Raw genomic sequence first — 16715 nt, forward strand, 5'->3', positions numbered from 1 at the left:
TTGTTAACTGCCAGCAAGGTCTGCAAATTGGTTCTGTTGAAAAGGACTGCATTGGAGGTGACATCAAGTGATTTAACTTCTGCCATTGGTTGTAAATCACCACCCCCATCTGCAACCCGTCACTTGATGTCTTCAGCATCAATATTCATTTATGAACCAGGCTCTTGTTACACTGAATAGATGTAGTTCAGTGAACATATATATAAGGGCCAATTTTATCAGAGCTATATTCAAATTTCATTTTTTTGACCATTTGCTGTGTGGGTGAGAAATATCCCTGCCAAAAAAAACTGTGTGTTGAGAAAAATTTATCCAAATATTTTGGAAGAAGATTGTGCCTTACCTTAACTTTATGAAGTGAGCATAAAGTTTGCTTTTTAAACTTAAACTTCCTGCTGTATGAAGATATTGGAATGCTTTGAAAGTGACACCGCATCAGGTTGTGCCATGTTGCTTCCAAGGCATGCTGGGAAGTGTGGCTGGTGGTGCGTGATGTTAGGCTATCTCTCTGAGGCTTCTCACTGGCCTCAGTTCTTGGCAAGACTGAGTGAGGTAAGTGGCAGTCCCTTTTCAAAAACTTCAGAGAACCCCCCCCCCCTTCAATGAAAGCAGCAAACTGTACGGTTTACATTATTGCAGAATACATGGCTGGCCACTTAATTTTTTAGTCTAAATTGCAGTGGGGTCATCAATTTGTATTGTGACTTATACCCATGTGAATGTGACTAAACTCTGAGATCAGTTGCAGAGGCCCTTTTCTCTGGTTGGCTGTTAGGAGCTATGATGTTAGAAGGGGCATTTTCAATTGTAGTCTCACATCTTTCAGATTCCTCTCCTGAGAACTGTCTATGGCTCGTCCATTAGCAATTGTTCTGCAGACCTTAAAACTTATGCTTAGCTCGGCTTTTCATTGAACTACGGTGTTTTCATGCTGGCTTGACTTTTTAACTGCTTTTTAACTTTTTAAAAATTGTTATAGATTCTCTAGGGAGGCTGTTTTAATTACTTTTTAAAATCTGACATATTGTATCACTTGAGATGTTGTTGTGAGCTGCCTTATGAAGATTTACCCTGGAAAGCTGAGTATAAAGCATAAAAGCATAAAAGAGAACAAGTATCTAGAGCTTGACTATGCACCCACATTGTGACAGGGAATGTCATTGTACGGTTTCCAAAATATGAGTTAAATTCACAAAACTAAAGGGTGAGTTTATGGTGGTGATGTTGAAAACTGTTTTTGCCTCGAGCAAGCTCAAAACAAAGTTATATACTAACTGGCTTTCTGGATCAGCCTACGTTCCTTTGAACAACTTCAGAGGTTCTTCAAATCATTTAAGTTAAGGAAAGCACCCCAAAATAGCATGAAGACTAGTATGCACCAAGGAGATTCATGAGAACTGAATGGCGTTTCTACATGGCATCCAACTAGTAATGGATGAGGGGTTGGGGTGGGGTGGCAGCGCTCACCTGACCTTCCTACTGGTTGCTCATGCATACCACAATGGGGAGGGAGAGGGCCAAGTTGGAGCAAAGTTCACTGCTCCTTATATCCTCCTCCTTGGTATGTTGCAGTGATGCAGGCAACTGGAGGTCAGGTGAGCATCACTGTTCCACCCTGCTGTCCACTACAGGGCAGAACCTTTGGTGCACAAGGACCTAATGCAGTTCACAACTCCTGTGTTGTAGTGTGATGGATGCTTGATGTGCTCAGTTTCTACACACACCCATTTTTGCAGGCAACAAAGCAAGAGGACCGCCAATATGTGACTATTCATCTACACCACAGGCCTGAAGTAACAGCACTTAACATTTTAAGGCATCAGTTTGCAAGCTTCAAGAGCTCTCTTGTGAACCAAAGGATTCTCCTGGTGAGGTTTGCATGCTCTGGGTGGACAGCTTGATTCAAAAAGCATTTGAATTTAAATACGTAAAGGGGCTGTGGCCCAGGTATCTTTTAACAGCAGAGATGAGACTAGTGAGGGAAGATGAGAACATTAGTTGGAGAGTTACAGGTTCTTCATTCCTGCCATACAGTTAAACATGCTAAAATTGTTCAACTAAACTAAAATTGTTTAAAATCCCCATTCCTGATGTAAATGTTGATTTGCTTCACATATGAATGAGGGCCCAAGTCTCTTTCGTGTCAAACATATGAACTAGCAAGCCTGCAGGCATAAGGTGGAAGGAGATTTCACGCTGTCTCTAGTAATATTAGGATCATTTGTCTGTTTAGTGATACCAATGAACAAACAGGAGGTATGCCACCCTTCAGTGAAATGGGCAACAGATCTATAGCCCAGCTAAGTGAAACCAGGGTTACTAAGATTTATACTGATTTAATTCTATTGATTTCAATAGGGCTAATTAAACTTGAATCCAAGTGCTTCTGCTTAACTGAGTTGTGTATTGGGCTGTAAGTTGCTTTCCTATACAAGAAAACCTGCAATTAACAACACAAAAAACCCACACAACTTTATAGTGAGCAAATTAAGATAAGCAGGTATGAGGGGGAAACCCAGTCAAATTTAAATATATGTGTATATAATCTTGTCCCTTAGAAGCCAGGATTCAGTTCTGTTTGTAAAGGAAATGCAGTCAAATAGGCAGTTAAGGACCCTAAAAGCTGATTTAACAGACTGCTTGAATGCTTATTTGGAAGGAAGACACTGTGTTCAATAGGGCTTACTTCCTAGGAATTTGAGCCCAAGTTGTTCATTTGTTCTGGAACTCTTGGTAATTTCAAGGGTTCTTTAATCTTCAGACAGAACAATACAACCCTGTTTTGCATCTGACTGGGGGTAGATGGCTTAACTGGGTGGAAGTGTCCCTCCATCAGCCCTGTTGACCTATCAGCTGCTGCCTGAGGAGTGTCACTAGTGTCTCTTTGATGGTACTGAGCATCCCCTTTTTTTCACTGAATGTCCAGGGGGATGGAAGCACCACTGGTGGAATCCCTGCTGGTAAAAGCCTGTAGAAAGCCTTGAAATTGTGTTTTTAAGGGCTGGAAAAGGGGCAGAGCTGTGCAGGCCCAGGATCCATTGGATCTCAGGGTGGTCCAGCTGCTATCCTCAGGCTGTCCCCACCCCACTTCCACCCTGGCAGCTGTGTGTGGCAAAACTGTGGATGTAGTAGCAGCCCTGGAGCTTCATGAGTCCAGTCAGACTTGGAGGGAAGATTGAATTGCTCCCCAAATCAAGTATACATAGAATGGGATGGCAATATATTTTCACCCATTCACAAAGCAAGCAAACAAAAAACTTGCAAATTTGTCAATTAGAAACCGCAAACTCTGTGACTGAAATGGACAGAAACAGTAGTATTCATGTACTCATGTCTCAATCCAGCAATGGAGATCTGCATACTTGAAGCAGCCTTCCATTCACATATCTGGTGTGGATGTCAGCAGTCCTATTGACACCAGGGGGATGTATCTTTTGCTATTGTGTGGGAATGTGTGCTCTAACCATGATAGCTCTTCATAACTAGGGCACTAGGGCACCAGTGGGTCTTGTTTTCCTAAGGCTAACAGGAGAGTGGGGACACTTTTCACTGGTATCGTGGTTGGGAATGGAAGGGGTTAAAGCTCCCCTCCTCATGTGCTGCAGTTCCAGCAAAAATTGTCCTCTTGTCTTTTTTTATATATAAAAAAAACTTTACATGCTTTCTAATGACACTTCAACCCCCTTTCTTTCTTTTCCTCGAGTTTTTGTTTTTAACTGATAAAGCTTAATATTTTTGGCAAGAATGAGGCCCCTGATTTCCTATATAGCAAAAAGCAGCCCATACCCTGCATAATGATTCAGCTCTGCTTTATTCCCTAAACCCTCTCTTTTCATCCCATTAGTGTATCTGCTTGGGGCTAAATTTGCTACACTTTAGGCTGACTTTTATATCGAGATGAAGAAAAAAATATGTAGTAGAGCAAAGTGGTGATTTATAACAGCTGTGTTGAGTAACGGGAAAATATGGCACAATAATTTATAGGGAGCAAAGTTATTGAAATAAAAATGTGAATTCCACTGCCTTGCCTTTCCCCTTTTCAGAATGCAATTAAACAGGTTACGAATGAATGGCTCCCTGTTAGCAAAATCATATAAAATAAGATGACTCGGCCAAAGAACAGTCAAAATAATGAGGAAAAATGTGGAGTCCTTAGACAGAGAAAAGGACTCATTAATTCCTGGATTTGTTTGGGTCGCTCTCCCTTTCCTTCCCTTCAAAAAATTACTCAGAATGCAATACAGAGAAGTTTTATTTGGGAGGGGGAGGAAACTGTTGGTGGAAAATCTCATTGGCAAGAGGGACACTTTAAAAAGGCATAAGTGCCTGTGTTGAGTGTCATCAGAACCACTCCTGTCATGCTAAAGAAACTTCTAATAATCAAAGATCAGAGAAACAAAAGGGATAAAGGTTGCTGCTTGTAAGGAGCTAATCATTAGGTTCAATTGAATGTGCTTTGTAAAGTCGAGTGGTTGGTGCACAGATCATTCAGCAGGATTAAGGCTGGAAAACCTCCTTTCTAATTATGGTCAAGGACAAAAGGGTGATTTTTCGGAACTCTGAGCATCAGGCCCAAATTGCCTTTCAGTTCTCCTCCTAGCATGAATCCATGAGTTCAGTGCATCTACTGTGAATTCCACCTCTCAGTATAAGTAAAGCATACTTAGAAGCCCTATTTGATCACTGTCATCTGCAACAAATTATTGGAAAGTTCATATGACCATTGATCTAGGGTGTGATAAGAGTCCTAAGCCAGTGGGTTCTATGTTTCCCTTTTGGGAAGAACAATCTTTGCTGCTTAAACCATAGGAGGAATAATGGGGAACTGAAGCACGTAATGTGAGGGAACCTGCCTGATTTGAAAGATCTGATTACCTAAAGAATGACAGCAGAACAGAAAGGGAAATGCATGCAGTTACAACATCACAATCATTGCTATAAGGAGACATTAATAGAATAAAGAGCTCAAATTCAGTTCTGTTGTTCAGGGAGGGGTACAGTGCTGCTGAAGATGACAGCAGGGAGGGAGAGAAATTATCAATCAAATTAAAACATCAAATTAGAGTCTTTCTTGCCCATCCTGTGTAGAGTAATTTGGTCAAACTTAGACTGTGTAGCTTGGTTCTCATTAGAGCAGACCCAATGAGCAAACCCACCTTCAGAGATTTACTATATCACAGGATACTGCAGATCTTCCTGAGCTTTAATATATATCACTTACCCCAGATAAAACCCAAACTTTCCCAAAACCTTCAGGTGGAATAAAAAATACCTGCCTGCTCTCTATTGGAAATCTCATTAGTGATTGGTTCTATCCTATCCCTGTTTCTTGGTTGTCATTCTTGAGATCTCAGTGAATGTAAGAGTGAATTGGGAGCAAAAGGACACAGCCCTACAGTTTTTTCTGTGGTGGAAAAGAACAGTCTTAATGTGCCAACCTGAAATTCTAGATTAATTGGAAGGAAAAAATGCAGCACCAGTTTCCTGCATCATCTACTTTTCTGTTTCAAGCCCAGTCTTTTGCTTAATTTCATACAGAATTGGCTTTAAGTGAATAGATACAAAGTAATGGTTCATCCCACTACTTTTAATGCTTTGCCACTAGATTATGACTAAGTATCAATTCTAAACAGCATCGCTAAGATTTTTGTTCCAGTCAGGGTTTATGGGGCGCCCTAACATGTAGCAGGCACCTAAACCCTTGAAACCTAAAAACTGCTCATTTTCATGCTTCAACTAGTGCTATATTCCCATAGAAGGTACTGATTTTAGCCAACCCTATGTGATGGAAGTTGCAGTTGAAGCATAAGCTTTGGAGTAAGTTGTGCCAAAAAAAAAAATGTAATTGTAATGTTTTTCAGGGGCTGAGGGGGGCTGCTATGATAGAGACAAGGATTTAGAGGGTTTCCATCTTTTATGAAAGTTTTGCCACCACTTCAAGTGGTAAGGTATCTGCAATAAGCAGCAGCCTGGCACCGTTCCTCATTGCAAACAAAAAAGTACATTAGGTATAACTATGTCATAAAGTGCATATGAAGAGCCCTGTTGGATCAGAACAAAGGACTATATAATTCAGCATCTTGTCTCCCATAGTGGCCAACCAGATGCCCATGGGAAACCCATGAGCAAGTTATGAACGCAATAGTCTTCTCTAGCTTGCCATCCCCAACAACTGGTATTCAGAGCATGATGCCCCATTGTTGGCATGATCCTCTATGAATATGTCTAACCCACTTTTAAAGCCAGTCAAGTGGGCAGCCATCACTACAACTTACGTTTGTCACTTCCATAGTTTAACTATGTACAGATAAAATAGTACTACTTATTGTATGTCCTGAATCTCCCACCATTCAGTTTGATTGGTTGACCCCAGATCCTAGTACTATGAGGGATAGTAATTTAGGGGGAGGGATAGAAAATGGCCAACTGCCTCTAGGCAGTTTTATAGATTATTTCTGCAAAAAGAAAGTCTGGAACCCTCTGGCATCTAGTCACTATCATGGTAAGACAGTCCACAACTACAAATATTAGTTTTTTTCTACTGCCCAAGGATTGCAAAAATCTGCAGAGGCCATTTTCACTCTCCCCCCTGACAGTGACAAAATTCACTGGGCATAATACTTGGCCCAGGAATTATTTTTGTAATTGTTCATTGCTGTTGTTTAATCAAGGTTGGTACCTTAAAAATGAGAATATTGAAGTCAAAAAGTTACAATAAAATAATAACAGGGACACAAAGGTAGGGTTAAAAGATATGGAGAAGGGGCAAAATCATTCCAGATCCTCAGCTTGCAAAATCAACACAGCACCACCAACATGAAACAGAATTATTATGCCAATTTGCAAAAGACAGGAGGATTTGTCCCCTTTTAAACACACAATTAAAGACATGAGATAATTTGGTCTTAGTCTTTCCCACTACCTTGTTGCAATAGCCGTGATGCTACATAGTTAGCTTGTACACTTTACCTCTAGTATATATCGCTCAGGTCCGACATGAAATGGCGAGTTAAATGGGTCCAGAAAACAACATTTCAGAAATCCAGGAAACAAACAGTCAACCATGCATGTTATGTGGAACTTAGGTAGAATGTATAGTTGCTTGAACTGTTAGGCGTTAACTGTGGTGGGTTTCACAAAGAGAGTGAGGCACTGCCATTGCTGCCAATCTCCTCTGTGCAAAGTGGGTTCTTCCCAAAAGGGTGGGGAAATTCAAAAGAAATGGATGGGTAAGAAAATAATAATAATAATAACCATCGTAATCAAAGAAATGCCAAAGTGTAACATGGAGCTGGAGAGTCTGTCAGATGAAATATTCTCGTTTGCACTCGCTCACTGTGTTCTGCAAGTCAACATCAGTCTTAAAAGAACTGTCAAGGTGCTCTGGATATTCCTTTTCCTTTGTCTGGCTGCTCCGATGTGTCTGTTTGTGCTGGTAAAGGAATCTGCTCATAATAGCCACAATGCAAAAGATGATGAAGATCACAACTGCTATAACACCTGAGGAAGAGAGGAAAGAAGCACAATCATAAAGGGAGAAGCAGCAGCAGCTAGTGCTTCTTGGGGCTGGCACTGCAGAAAACAAGCAGGCCAACAGTAAGTGGAACGAGAGCTAATGACAGGCAGAGCCAACTAATTCCAGGTTCATCCTCTTCCCTATTAAGCTGCACAAGGGCAAGAGCAAGACTGAGATGGAGTAGAAGGAAGCTGACTGTCAGGGCCACCCTTTGACTGGTAAGAAGGCAGGCAGGTGAGGGATGGGTGGGGACAGACTGAAATCAAAGGAACCAGCCTCCACTGAGGAAAAGCAGAGTGTTTTAGTTGTTCAACAACACAGAGATCAGTCAGGAGCAAGTCACAGCACATTGCAAAGCTCATGGAGGTTTTCAAACTCCAGATTTTGCTTATAACTGCACAGTTCTGCAGCACTTGAAATTCATGGTGCCTGGTCTCATTGCACTGCACCTGGTATTGTGGTCATATCAGCAAATAGTGGGGAAGATTTCACTGCTGTTTCACCAGATGAGTTATTGAATCTCTATAGCCCTTTTCCTTCTGTTGGGGGTAATGTGTCCATTATGACACTTGAACACAAATCATTAATGCTTTTGTTTTAGGCATGCAGGTGGTGCTGTGGTCTAAACCACTGAGCCTCTTGGGCTTGCTGGTCAGAAGGTCTGCGGTTTGAATCCATGTGGCAGGGTGAGCTCCCATTGCTCTGTCTCAGCTTCTGCCAACCTAGCAATTCAAAAGCACACCTGTGCAAGTAGATTGATAGGTACTGCTGTGGCAGGAAGGTAAACGGTGTTTCCTTGCACTCTGGCTTCCATCACAGTGTTCCATTGCACCAGAAGAGGTTTAGTCATGCTGGCCACATACCCGGAAAGCTGTCTGTGGACAAACGCCGGCTCCCTCAGCCTGAAGTGAGATGAGCGCCACACCCCATAGTCACCTTTGACTGGACTTAACCTTACAGGGGTCCTTTACTTCTTTACCTTTTAATGCTTTTGTGTTCCTAGAGTAGCAAGTGGTAGCTGCCACGTGGTTTGGGCTGTCAAGCACTGCAATGGTTTGGGTTTTGGTTGGTTTAGCTAATCAGGGCGGTTCACAACATAGCAACATTACTAGAAGCAGCCACAGTCCAAATGAGAATTCTCCCCTCTATTTTACCAAAATAGGCACTTGTCAGCAGATCTCTCTAAGTTGTGGAACAGCTTTTGGGCCAAAATATAGGGGAAAGCCCAAGAAAAGGCTCAACTGAGACAAATTCAGCAAAATCTCTATGAAAGGAAAGAATTAAGACTTTCATGCTTCCATGTTTTTCTAGCTGCAAGTGGGTGCTTAATCCACTGGATTGGGACTGTCACATTTTATGGATACGGTTCTAATTTAATTATTCTTTCATGGGTATTGTAATTCTTGTTTCTTAATTACGAAGACCATCGGGTCATAAAGTTTGATGACTTTTAACACTGTGTTGAGATAGGGCTGGGCTAAGACAAAGCTGGTGATTTCTCAAGAAACCCATGAGACTATTGAAATGGCTAGACCTGTATAGCTACCTCCTTGGTTTTACCCTATAGAAGACAATAAAGAAATGGAAAAGTATTCTAGGACTGGGCAGATGTTAGCTTGATAATGTTGAACTGTAATTGCCTTTCTCTGTTAGGACCAATCCCTTTCTTAATAATTTTTGAAAATTTTGTCTTTTTCACTGACACAGTGCACTGAAGATGTCACTGAGCTTTCTCAAGCTCTCTTTCCTGGACAGCTCAGGCCCATCCCACCCATATATCAGAATCATTTTGGAGTCTTTCCTATTTCCAATACTAGGCTTCTTCATCTAATTTTGGGGCTTCTGTTGCTTCTTCTCTTGCCATGTCAGAAGAGAGTGGGATTGATTCCCCTGAGCAAGATCTCCATTTGACTTCTAGTCAGCCAGCACCAATCTCAGGGCTTTCTAGCAGCTTTAAATATAGGTGCAGGCAAATCTAGGACTCCATACAGCTACTCTGGAAAAATAATCTACACAAATTAATCCAATTTTGTTTTTCCACTGGATTCGTCTGTAAGTATTAGCTACCGGGCGAAGTTCAAGGCTTTTGTTTTGGTGTATAAAGCCCCATTCAGCTTGAGATAAGGAGACCTGAAAAATTCTCTCATGTCATATATAACCAACTTCTTTGTGTGTTTTGTAATCCTCCTTTAAGTGACTATAGAAGTCAAAGCCCATCAAATTGTTCTTTTTTTGATAACTCCCTGATGAAGACTTTGTCAAAGCTTGTTTGGCCGATATTGTTACATGACTTATTAGTACTGGATTATTGAGGATTTATTAGTAGAGAGTTTATTACAATGGGTAGCATTAAAAAAGTTTTGTCCCCAAATCTGTTCTAGAGGTTGGGAGAGTCCCCAGAACAGATTTAGGAGGTCAATGGGGGAGGACGTTTCATTGTGCAAGGATTTCTCCTTGCACAATGAAACATTCAGCTTAGTGCTATATTGTATACAACCCAGTGTTAATTTTAATAAAGAACTTTGTATTTTATTCACATATATTTCCCTTAACATTTTTTCTTAAGAGTTTCTTGCTCAGTTTTTTTTAAAGAAAAAAATAGGTTACCTCCAATGACAGCTGAATCACTCCTGACAGCATTGGTGAGTGGCTCTCTCTCATCTGCCTTCCCAAATGGATCTGAAATTCATTAAGGATACAAGAATCATTTTTTATATGCAACGGGCAGGATTCAGCTAATGGGCCCCACTAGCAGAAGCCAAAGCAAGGACTTCTCCTGGTCCAATGGGCTAAAAATATCCAGAATTTCTGGTGACACAGCAAATGACTAGACCAGCAACACCATAATTTCCTGCTCCTGAGTTTTAATATATGAAGGTAACAAAGATAAATGTGCAACTTGCTGGAAGGAGAGAAAGGAAATACTGAAAGAGGTGCCATTAAAAAAAAAGTAACCTAGTGTCAGCAAAATACATGCAATTAGACTGCAAATTGATTAGAACACATTACAGTTCTTGGGACAAAACCCCATTTAACACAGTGAGATTGACTTCTGAGTCACGCAAAGTATTACACTTTTAGACAATATGGTGTTTATAAAAATGTTCCTGCCAGTTTTTAGTGACATGTATTTGGATACATACCAGTTTCATAAAACTGAAGGCTGAATAGCAGGTAGTTGTAACTGTGTGTTGCCTTGTAATATAATGAATTCTGTTGGCTTAGCTAGGATTATGACAGTTTGGTTCTTTACTTGTGGGGGTGGAATTATTTGGTTATAAAATGTTGGATGTGTATCCTCTTCAGTATTATTCTATTAGAAGTTATGGAGTGGTGACACAAAATGGGAGCGGAGGCAGAGAATGATAGATTTCTAGTGGGAATAGTCTTAATTTGACCACTTAGTGACCAGAAGAAAATCTGTCCATAGGCAGAAAGTATAGTGAGGGTCAAAGAAAGAAAAATTCTGGGGTGTGTCCCATCAACATAACTTTTTTGTGTGCACCCCCACCCACCCCAAATCTTCTCCAGAGGATATGAGGAAACAGTATAACAGATTTGGGTGTGCACAGTGGGAGGAAGTTCCATGGGGCAAGTGTAAATGCTTGCACAGATGGAACAAGTTACTTAGTGCTACACTAGATGCAACCCCTGGTCATTTCTTTTCCTCTTCATAACAATATGTTGTCTTCTTACTGCAAACAACATTAGCTTTCTATTTTCTACCTGTGAACTTTTTGCTACACCAACAATGAGCAAATGAGAAGTCTTGCAAATTGAGACAAGCTGTGTTTCGACACTTCTTCAAGCTGGATTACTGTCATTCACTGTACCATTCACTGATCATCTGGGCATGAGATGAGCCCAGTTGCAAAGGGGCTTGAGGATGGGAAAGGATCAACTAGTTTCAAACCCAGCTCCACCTATTCTTTATTGGTATCACAACACATATATTCTTTGTCTTTTGAGAGGGTTCAGTACACAACACCAACTATTAAGTCTTAATGAATAGCTAGCTTCAAATAGTGTGTGAGAGACGGGGTGAGCCAATGGCACAGGTTCTTCCTCCAGAAAGGGCATTAAATACATTGTTGTGCAAGATGAAATTACCTGAGTTAAAGAAGTTAAAACATTCAGACTATGGGTTGTACATGAAGTTGTCCCCTTCATCCAAGGACTGTTGCACAACAGAGCTTCCCCTTACTCTCTCCTCCTCATGTGCCCTTCACATGTTAGCCCTTGCACTAATAGGATAACTTCACTGGATACATTGGAACCTCTGTTTTCATATGTAACCCATTCCGGAAGTCCGTTTGACTTCCAAAACGTTCAAGAACTGTGGATCAAAGGGCTGTCAGCTAGTTCCATGGGAAAAAAATGAGAAATGTGGCTCGGAAGCCGTTCAACTTCCAAGGCGCATTTGAAAACAGAAGCATTCACTTTCAGGTTTTCGGCGTTCAGCAGCCGAGACGTGTGAAAACCAAGGTCTGACTGTATTTTGAGGCGCTTTAAACATTTATTCCTTTGAAATTTTTAATGCGGTTATCTATATGTATTGAAATATATGTAACTTTGAATCATTTTTATGTAGCTTGTTTAAAAAAGCGGTTGACATGCCTGTGTTTAGAATTTCGGCTGACAAGCTTTAACATTTCTTGGGGTTATGATTCACTCAGTTAAAAATGAGATTAGGGAAGCACAAAGAGGTGTTTGCTGCTGAGAAGCAGATGGTAAGTAACAATAGGCACTTCCCCAGTAGAGCCCAGGGAAATTCTGAAGTCAAGGAAATGAACAGTTTCACATAAGACTTTAGTAGAAGGCTCTTCTTAAAATAGATATTACTTCCCAAGATGATTTTACCAAAGGTCACCATAAGGGACTGTATTCTATATTTCAAAGACTGCTCTAACACAAGTAGTAGGTACTTGACTTTAATGATGGACAGGCTGGCTGAATGGGGTATGCCATTGACAAAGGGTTGTCACCAGCTGACTCAGAGTAAGCCATAGAAACCAGAATTAACTTGTCCACTGCTTTCAGTGGGCCCCCCTCTGAGTATATGTTAGTCAGCTTCATTCAACCTGTGCGTGTCAATGCCATCCTGCCGTTCCTCCCAAAGAAGCCCAGGGTGCGAAAATTGTCATTAATAAAACAATACAATGCAGTGATTCGATGCTGATTGCTGAGTATCCACCACTATCACCCCTTCTCCTATGCAAGGCAATAGAGATCTCTCCTCCCCCTCTCTCCCAGTGAGAAGGATGTGTATCCCCAATAGGCTGTGGTGGTGGACAGAAGGTCACATCCACTAATGACCCTTGTGGTAACAGACTCCTTGCTGGAAAGGTGGTATTCACCGCCCCCTAATGTTTCCTAGACATTTGTGCCCTTTCCCCACATTCCTTTCCTCTATACAAGTCAACTGAAAGATCTCTTTCTCTTCCAGGGAGAAGAGGCTGCACTCCCCAAAAAGATCTGTGATGGTGAGGAGAAGCCCACCCACAGCAGTGACCCTTGGGGTAACAGGGTGCACACTGGGAAGTGTGAAATTTTCCCCAACCTAGTCTTTCCTAGGGATCCCCCTGATTACTATTGTACTCATCACAAAAGAGCAAAGTGTGTCCTTGGAGAACTACTGTAGCTATGGTTCTGACATTTGGTAGGCTTCATCCCTAAAGGAGCCCATGCCTACAAACTGTATCCAATTTGGCAAAAAAAGAAAGAAAAAGAAACCTTTTATTTTTATAATTGATATATATCAAGCCTTTACACAGAAACCCCTGTTATAGTGATTTGGAAGCCAGCATTTTGTTTTGAAAAGATCTACTTCAGTCCCAAATAATGAATCAAATTGGAAGACAATAAGAGTGGTTCTGAAATAGACTGGGCTGCTGCCCAGTGCTGTGTTTACAAGTCAAATGTTGCGGTCAATGCGCTTTCTCTCTCAGCTGTCATGTCAGCTGATATCTTATGACCATATAATCTTAGCATTTTCTTTATCATCTATGATGTAAGCAAGCAAGAGAAGACTTGGGTGCTGTGTGAGAGACATAGAAGAAGAGAGAGAATGAATGTTTTATTTACACAAGCCCAGAAAAGCACTCAGTGATGCTGCCAGTGCGTCCAAGCAAGATATGCTTCCCCAGTAAGTCACAGCTGAAACAAGGCAATATGGACATTAAAAGCAGCACATAAAGAGGAACATATTCACCAAAGGGGAAGTGATTCATAATTTGTTTTCACTTTGCAGAGTGTGAATAACATTGCTTGTTTCCTGCTGAATGTCTCAGGTACAAGACATGATAAAATGGGGATCTGGTGCAAATGCAAATAGTGTTGAAATAAAATAATATAGGAAATGTTATTAAATTGCTATTTCCAAAGTGTGGACAATTTGCATGCAAATCTATTATGCAGAGAGCCAAATAACAACCAAGTGCTAGATAAATTGTGGTGTTTAGCTGTATTCTGTTCAGCTGGTTTTCTCATATATAATTTCAAATCTTGGTTGTTGTTTTTAGATCATTTGAAAAATTGCCAACCATGACATTAATATTTGCAATATTTTCTGAATGACAGTGATCTAGGAGCAGTCATTTTCATTCCTCCATCTATGGTGATACAAATACTAGCTTCACAATGTGTTTTTCTTCCCAACATACAAAACACTTAAGATTCCCAGGGGGCTATTTAATGACTGCAGGCAAGAAATGAACTGCTGGGATCATCATCAACAAGTAATATGACTCTCTTTAAAACCAGAGAGGATAAGAGACAAGCAGAGAACAAAATGCACACCCACACATAACACAATGTCTTGAATCAATGTGGCCACTAGTCTACAATCTTTCCACTCGTCTCACCATTATTTTGCTAGGACCTGATGATACCTGAAATGCATTTGGCTTTTTCAGTGGGTGTACAAAAGCTTTGAAAGCCCCTCCCTAAGGCTTTTGACCAGCTTTGGTGACCGTTGTTGTTTTATGGATGGGTGCTTTTTGGTTTTGATCATTGATCCAATATTGTACTGTTACTTTGTTAAGTCACCTTGAATGCCTAATTTGAGAAGGTGTGTGTGTGGTTAATCTCATAGAAATAAATAGTTAAAAAAACCTGCTGCATATTCAATTCTATTTCAGCTCTCATGGCAATCTCTGCACTGTAATCCAGGCCCTTTCCAGTATGAATACGCCCCATCAATTTCATTCTCCTCCATTTCTCAGTGTATATATTAGCAGTCATTTCTTATTGTTAAATTTTATTTTTATGCTTATAATTAAACTCCTGTTCTGAACGTTGGCAGCATGAGAGATGATATTCATGTGTACTGCAGAAGTGTCCAAAGAACACAGCACACATGTATTTATTTCTCTGCCACAAGGACCAGGAGCACAAGGGAATGGCTTACTGATTGGTCCTCAGGGCTACAGCCATACAAATAGTGAGAAGAGGTCTTTGCTATCAGAGCTGCTAATATCACATAAGTACTGGATCTGCATATGGAGGCAGCAGTGATATCATTTCCTCCCTATTTCATTGGGAGAAGGGAAGTTGGGTGCAATTTCTCATAGGTAGAGCAAGCCCAAGGCTATTAATTTCCTCTTCTTCTGACCTTCCAGACAGTAACCCTCCTATCTCAGCTCTAGTAAAACGGTTCATGGACAAACCAGCTGGGAATTCAATGAAATGTTTCTGATTACTCTTGCACATGCTCATGAAACCTGCAGAAATTTCATTTCCATTTCCTGATCTCAGCCAGTCACTTACAATAGTGTGAAGTTACCCTGCATGAATCCACTGGTAAAGATATGAAGGACTTTAACTAGTATAAATCTAGTTGCATGTTTCAGATTTACTAAGCTGGATGATACTGGGGTCCCCTAGTCTCAACCAAGGGAAACTAGTACCCCTTTCTTTCTTTTTGTTACACGGCTCAACATTTTCTAATTAGAAGTAGAACCACCAAACAGGCATGCTATTGAACAAACATCCTGAACAGTTTGTTGAACATACCTGATGAAGAGTATATCGTAGTTGCTGTATTTACATCGACTTCAGCCAAAGATCTACAGTTTGATTCGGACAAGGAACCAATGACTGTCACAGGTGCTATGCTGGGATGCCGTAAAGCAGCTTTCAGGGGAGCTATGTTGTTGTACTGGACAGATGACATGCATCCTATGAACCCAAAGGAGTTTGCTTTGGAGACTTCTGGATCTAGTCCCTGGCTATCTGTAAAATGCAAAGAAAACTGAGGTTATTTTGCTTGCTTTTTGTATATAAAAGAAAAGAAAAAGCATTTGAGATAAGTGAGTTTAACTACATCCAGTGCTATTTTTCTGGAAAAAGAGGTGCGTGAGTTCAGGATGAACACCTCCCTTGTTCTTTGATAATGCCAATGGTACCCACCTGAGAGGTGCCAGAACTGAGCTGGCGAGCTCCAGCTGAAAAAAAGCACTGACCACATCTGCTGTCATAAGGCGTTCTACTGTTTGATAGTCACCACTTCTGCTTAGAGAAATAGCACAGCTAGCCTTTTTCCTTGGTGGGGATGGGATGTGCAAAACAATCAACATAAATGCATAATGTAAAACCTGGAATAATGCTTCTAGTTCCCCAAATTAGGACAATATGAACATAATCAGTTGGAGAATCCTGAAGTTAAGTTTCATATGACCAAACGCCAGCAGTCTGGGATAGCCAATGAAGGGCCCTCCAGATGTTGTGGGGCTATCAGCCCCCACAGTCAGTGATCAGGAATGATGCCTGCTCTAGATGTGTTTCCCTTGGCAGCTGCTGACTCTGGAATGAAGTTTTTTACATAACCCATCCTTGATGTGTCTGATAACGGCTATACTTTCCCCCTGCTGATTCATGGCTATGCTCCTGCTTGTGCTATTATGGCTGTCCCCATTATTTAAGACAGGATGTAAGTGAAAAAGGAAACCTTCACTCTTGAAAGATCTGGAAAAGGGAAATGCACTTTAAAAACCAAGCTGTAAAGCTCAAAATGGGCCATGCTATTTTTCAAAATAAAACTAGTCTTCTGCAGCACCTCTAGACTATTTTTCTCTCTCATTTCTCTTGGGGAGCCAATCTCTTGTTCACCACTCTTGCAGCACTATCCTATGCATGTTTACTCTGAAACACAGAATCAAAGAAATCTCTTGGAGGTGTTGACTGTGTAAGATGACTTATA

General features: G+C 40.9%; 1 protein-coding gene across 2 annotated transcripts in view; it reads right to left on the bottom strand.

Moving 5' to 3' along the window:
* Nucleotides 1-4234: 4234 nt before the first annotated feature.
* Nucleotides 4235-16715, bottom strand: part of CNTNAP5 (contactin associated protein family member 5) — a 302323-nt gene continuing 289842 nt past the window's right edge. For both annotated transcript variants that reach the window (XM_081885529.1, XM_081885528.1), the window contains 3 exons: nucleotides 15530-15748; nucleotides 10124-10195; nucleotides 4235-7500 (listed from right to left, as the gene is read on the bottom strand). In XM_081885529.1, coding sequence (XP_081741655.1) covers nucleotides 7304-7500; nucleotides 10124-10195; nucleotides 15530-15748 — 488 coding nt within the window. In that variant the 3' untranslated portion in view covers nucleotides 4235-7303. The remainder of the gene's footprint in view (nucleotides 7501-10123; nucleotides 10196-15529; nucleotides 15749-16715) is intronic.

This window comes from Podarcis melisellensis (genome assembly GCF_964234715.1).
Source record: "Podarcis melisellensis genome assembly, chromosome: 1".
NCBI classification, from domain to species: Eukaryota; Metazoa; Chordata; class Lepidosauria; order Squamata; family Lacertidae; genus Podarcis; species Podarcis melisellensis.